General features: G+C 56.7%; 1 protein-coding gene across 4 annotated transcripts in view; it reads right to left on the minus strand.

Annotated features, from left to right (window-relative positions):
• The window catches only part of LOC113214616 (protein sprint), a 242,480-nt gene that overhangs the window by 141,545 nt on the left and 95,656 nt on the right, over positions 1 to 5,279 (minus strand). Inside the window, exons 1-2 of one of the 4 annotated variants that reach the window (XM_052263491.1) lie at positions 3,835 to 3,984; positions 548 to 900 (exon numbers count right to left, since the gene is read on the minus strand). The exons of 1 other annotated variant lie outside the window; for it this stretch is intronic. In XM_052263491.1, coding sequence (XP_052119451.1) covers positions 548 to 765 — 218 coding nt within the window. In that variant the 5' untranslated portion in view covers positions 766 to 900; positions 3,835 to 3,984. Of the gene's footprint in view, positions 1 to 547; positions 901 to 3,645; positions 3,985 to 5,279 lie in introns of those variants that run through there. 2 more of the 4 variants (XM_052263490.1, XM_052263489.1) reach the window with 2 other exon arrangements.

The raw sequence follows: 5,279 nt of genomic DNA on the forward strand, positions 1-5,279 counted from the left end.
GGGGTCATGCCGACGCGACGCGTCGCCCCTCTCAGAATATCTCACATTACATAGAAACGGAACGTATTCGTGGGCGAGCGGATTTGCGCGCGCCCACCCGCAGACTCGGCGGCCTGACTGAGCACTGGGCACGACCGCCAGAAGAGGCCGTTGGAGAGGAAAACGATCATTTTCCTTTAAAAAAAAAAAGGAAAGCACCACAGTTTACTGCGTTCGCCCTCTGAAAGTTTCCGACCACACTGAAAAATAATTCATACGTCACATTTTTGGAACGCCTGTCCAGCAAGAAAAACTATGTGTAAAGCTGCAATTGGAAAAAAGAAAAAAAAGTGAAAATAGATGCAATGCAGCCTAGAACAGTAGCAGCAGCGCTGTTTGTTTTGAGTGCACCCGCAGGTGAGCGAATCTATCTACACTGTTATTGATGTGCGACGACGTCAAAGTTGCAGGTAGGTGAGCGAAAGACCACGGACATTATACTGTGAAATAATTCGCTCGCTCAGGTGAGGGTGCTAGACACTCGTATACTTGTTTACCGCCGGCGTACCTGTAGCCGTGCGATGGCCCGGGGCCGATGTAGCCCGCGTTGTGCAGCCAGCGGCGAGGCTCCTCCAGAGGGTGGTCCAGGAGCGCATCTACTTCCAGCGCGTCCTCCAGGGAGGCGGTGGACGAGCTGAGCGGCGAGTCGTCATCTTCCTGGTTCTCCGGGCCGAGGGGCTTCTTGACGGACTGCAGCAGCAGCGCCGTGTACTGCGTGATGAGCATGGCGCCCGGACGCCGCACATGCCGCCGCGCCGTCACGCCCACGTCACACCAGTCACACTCGCACCCACTTCTTCCGTCTCATTCTCTGGCACGAGTCCTTGTGATGATCGTAAACGCGGTGTTTAGCGTCGCTCCCTGCAATAAAACGTGTTTGATCTCTTTCGGGGCAGAGGGCCGCAGTCCCGCGGGACGCACCCGTGCGCCGGGTTGCCTATCCCCGGACCCGCGGGCTGACCGCTGCAGGCGCGACTGCAGGCGCGACTGCAGGCAACCCGCCCTCCTCCCCGCCACGCGCAAGCGACCCACTACCCCCCTACTTTACCCGTTACCCGTCCCCCTCCCTCCCCCGCCTCTGACCTGCCAGATTGCACAATTCCTAAAGATAACGGGCCCACTGTAGTCACCGCGCGGCCGCCTGTGAACGCCTGATAAAGGTATCCTGGAATGCGTTATCACTGCGGCTTATCTCCGCCGGGTAATCATTCCAGGGCACGACTCATAGCGGCCCGGCGGGCCGTGCGGGGGCTCGGTCGCCTCGGCATACACTGTTAAGAAATTGCTGTAAATTTACAACACATGTTGTTGAAAAACAAAAATTAGGTAATCCAGCAACATTCACAAAATTTTCTGAAACAAATTCTACTTCAAAACAGTGGTTATTTACGTCCACCCATCAAAAATTTGTAATAACATAAACTTGTTTGTTCTGCAACGATATATCTTGCTATCAAACTTTGCAACGGTTTTTTTGTAGTATTAGAACATGGTGTAATGTAGGAATAATTGTTAAGGACCACTACGAGCAAAATAGATTAAGTTTTGTCACATGCCAATGAAAACGAATGGTGGTGGTTTTTTTTAACAAACTAGACTTGTGTGATAATTTGACAACTTTTTTGTAAAAGTGTACAGCCCAATGACATTTCCTGTGCTAATCCCATCATATCAAAACTAAGTTTGACACATATATTTTTCGGAACAGTTTCAAATCGCCCTCGCCCTTGCCTCATTTCTACTTTACTCGCCGAAGGGCACGCTGCTGGTTGAGCAGGCCTCCCTGCCGGCCGGCCCTGTGTGTCCGCTCGGCCTCAAACATGTTTACTTCGCTGGAGAGCCGTCTAATGGTCCTATTAAAGGCCCCCATGCTGCCGGCCCTCGCGGCCAGTGCACCGCGACACACCACGGACCAGCCAGCGCCGACTGCCGAGCGCGTCTCCCGCATCCCGGCAAGAGATGACACGCCAGAAACTGAAATCTATCGCGGGGGCACGGCGCGGGGTCAGCTACACTCCTAGACAGCCCCTGGCGGTCTCTCTAAACAAGTGCCCCCCCCCCTCCCCCAACAGACATACACACGAGCGCACATAGGCAAGGCTGCGCTGCGACGTTTCAATACTGACAGCAGGTTACTGGCAGGGTCAATAATGACATCCAACAACCAAATCAATAAATAAAAAAATAAATGAAAATGCACGAGACAAAGCGGAGTCGTTGCCACTGTCAAGGCAGATTAATATCGCCCATTTCGCATCATGCAAAGTTTGTTGTCCCTCTCTCTCTTTCTCTCTCTCTCACACGCACGCCCCCTCCCTGGTGGCGAGGAGGGGTCCGCCGGCCGGTTTTGCAGTATTTGCAGAGTCAATTAATTAATAGGAGGCCCGCTGTCGCCGACACGTCGCCGACACGTCGCCGACACGTCCGGCGGCCCATTACGCGTGTCCGCCTTAATGGATGCAACGTAATTGCTCAACAGGCACCGGCAGCCCGGCCACCGCCACGCTGCTGCTGCTGCTGCTGCCGCTGCCGCTGCCGCTGCTGCTGCTGCTGCTGCTGCTGCTGCTGCTGCTGCTGCACCGTTTGTTTTTTTCTCCCTCTGGTCGCGGCGACTTAAGTCCAGTCAGCTTTTTGCGCCCACCCCCTTTCCCCCCTCTCTCCACCAGCCTTTTTCAGTTCCATTGATGTAACTGGCGAAGTGACAGCCTCCTGTCTGGGGACAAAACATCGCGCTCCTAGACCAGGGTGTAGAGCGGGTGAGTCATCCACAGCCAGGCGAATCCTTCCGCGAGCGAGAGGCGTCTGTGTTTGTGTGTGTCTGTCTGTGTGTGTGTGTGTGTGTTTGTGTGTGTGTGTATGTGTGTGTATCCTGGTATGTGCCGTACTCCCTGCCGGCGTAAGGTCGGGGCGCCATGTACGGAACGGCGACCAGGCCGGAGCGGAGCGGGAAGCGTGACTCATGGCAGTGTACTCGCGCAGAGCGCCACACAGACACAGACAAACACACACACACAGCGCAGTGTCACGGCGGCCCAAATTTTATTATTCTCCCCTATAAAATAATGCCAGGGTCCACACTCGTCACGACCTCCCACCCCAGCCGGTAATCTGCATGTCATCAGGGAGATGATGGTGACAGGCCGTCTCTCTGCCCCGGCGCGGCGAGCCGCCCGGCTCCCGGCTGCAATACTATAATCGCAGTCATTAAGGGGTCCGGTCCAGCGGGACAGCGGCTCTCTTGCACAGCGCGGGGGCGTGCGGCTCGGCGGACAGCGAGTGGACAGCGAGTGGACAGCGAGTGGAGTGGACAGCGCCGGCCGGCGCCCCGAGGGTTGCCATGGCGACCGGGCGGCCCGATAAGCGGGCACCTCTCAGGTGGTCCCGCCAGTCACAACACGACGGGCGGGAAATAACAGACCTCCCGGGGGTACTGCCAAAAGCTTCCAAGAGCGTGCCTTTCCAGGGAGGGGCGCAATTTCACGCAAAACAAACACACTTCTACAACTACTCAAAGTAACAATACAAGTTATGAATGACGAAATATAATTGATTATTTTTGTCCTCTAACTGCGCGACACACTTGAAAGTTTTACGCCTGGTACAAACATTTAAAACATTGTGGCTTTCTTCAGGCACTTGCACATAGATGTCACTCGTGAAATATATTTAAAATGAAAAACTGTTCTACTCGTGCACTTTGCAGATTGCTCTTGTATATGATCCTTCCACAGGCGGTGGAGACTCGATCCTCTTCGGCCCGCCGGGACCAGGTTAATCCAGATGCGTCGCACTCACTTGTTGCACTCTGCACCGCGCGGGCAGCGGGCTCGACGCGACGTGCAACCAACGACAACAGGCACAATAACGAGGGACGAATCACGATCGCGCGGCGACCACTCGGCTCGGCCGTAAGGAGGGGACTGCCTCGGCGCGCCGCCCGGCCCGGCCCGGCCCGCCTCAGCCATCCGCGGCGCGAGCCGAGCAGCCGCGCCCGCCGCCGCCACCGACACTCGACGAGCTGCAGCGCGGCCGCCCGCCAGGACGCCCGCCAGGACCGCCAGGACGCCGCACGAGATACGCGCCAAACCCTCGCGTCTTCAGCGACAGACGGAGGAAGTAGCGTGTCTCAGAGACATGCGCACCCGGGGGGATAAGAAGGGGCGCGGCCGGCTAAGATCAGGGCCGACGGCGGATATTTTACTTCCGACCGAATAACACGATCTCGTGTGAAGCGAAAAAGGGTCTCTCTTGGGCTTTTGGCACCGACCTCGAGAGGAGGCGAAGAGCGGGGGAAGAGTAGGGGGAGAGGGGGAGGGGGTACAGTGCCGCGCCAATCTGAGCCAATTGGTCCAATCAGAGGCCCGATGCAGGCCATGTGAAGGGGCGCCACACCATGCCAAAGCCGTCCAGAGCCCTTCGTGCGTGCCCCCCCCCCCCCACGGGCCCTCTGGTGTCAGGGTTGCACATAAATATTGTGCTGCGGAGATGCGCTCGCAGACTGAGCCGTAACCTCGGCCGTAACTCAGATCAGCGCGAGGGACAAAAACCGAGTATTGGCAAATACAAATCTCTCCACCTCGAAACGCAACAATATATGCGTGTAATAATAATTTAAAGAATCAAATAACTACGAAATCTGAGTTTTCGTCATTAGGAATTGTTGATGTAGAAATAAAAAATGAGATCTGTGTTTAGGTTCGAGTTCAGTTTAGTTATTTTTGTGTTTTTTTAAAGCGGATTTTCATCAGTGAGATAATGCCGCCGATAATCCCACTCGGGATGGCTCGACGGCGGCGCACCCTATCATGTGATACATTCAGCGGGCTGCCAAGAACGCAGTTCTTTCCCGCAGGTTGTGTTCGACTGATCCCACAAGAAGTTTCCCTCCCCGCCCAGGCCCGGGCGCGCCCCCTCCTGAGCGATGCGACTTGGCGCGCGGTTTGGCGCTGCGGCCGCCCCCGCCGCGCCACGGCCGCTTATGTTTATGGCGCTCGAATCGCGAAACCGAAACGAACGGACGGAACCGTGGCGAGGTGGCCGTCGGGGTAGGCAGGTCGGGCAGGCCTAGAAGGGCGCCCGAAAGGCTCGGCGGCGCTGGGCGGCGCTGGGCGGCGGGAAGAGGCGGGCCGCCCGCCCCGATGCTGCCAACTCTTGCCAGATAAATTCCCACCGCAAAGTGGCGCCTAGTGTGGCGCCCGGCTCGCGCCCCAGACCGGCACGATCGACTGCCTCGCCGCGCC

The sequence above is a fragment of the Frankliniella occidentalis genome, unplaced genomic scaffold (assembly GCF_000697945.3).
Source record: "Frankliniella occidentalis isolate FOCC.00 unplaced genomic scaffold, Focc_3.1 Scaffold12, whole genome shotgun sequence".
Lineage (NCBI taxonomy): Eukaryota > Metazoa > Arthropoda > Insecta > Thysanoptera > Thripidae > Frankliniella > Frankliniella occidentalis.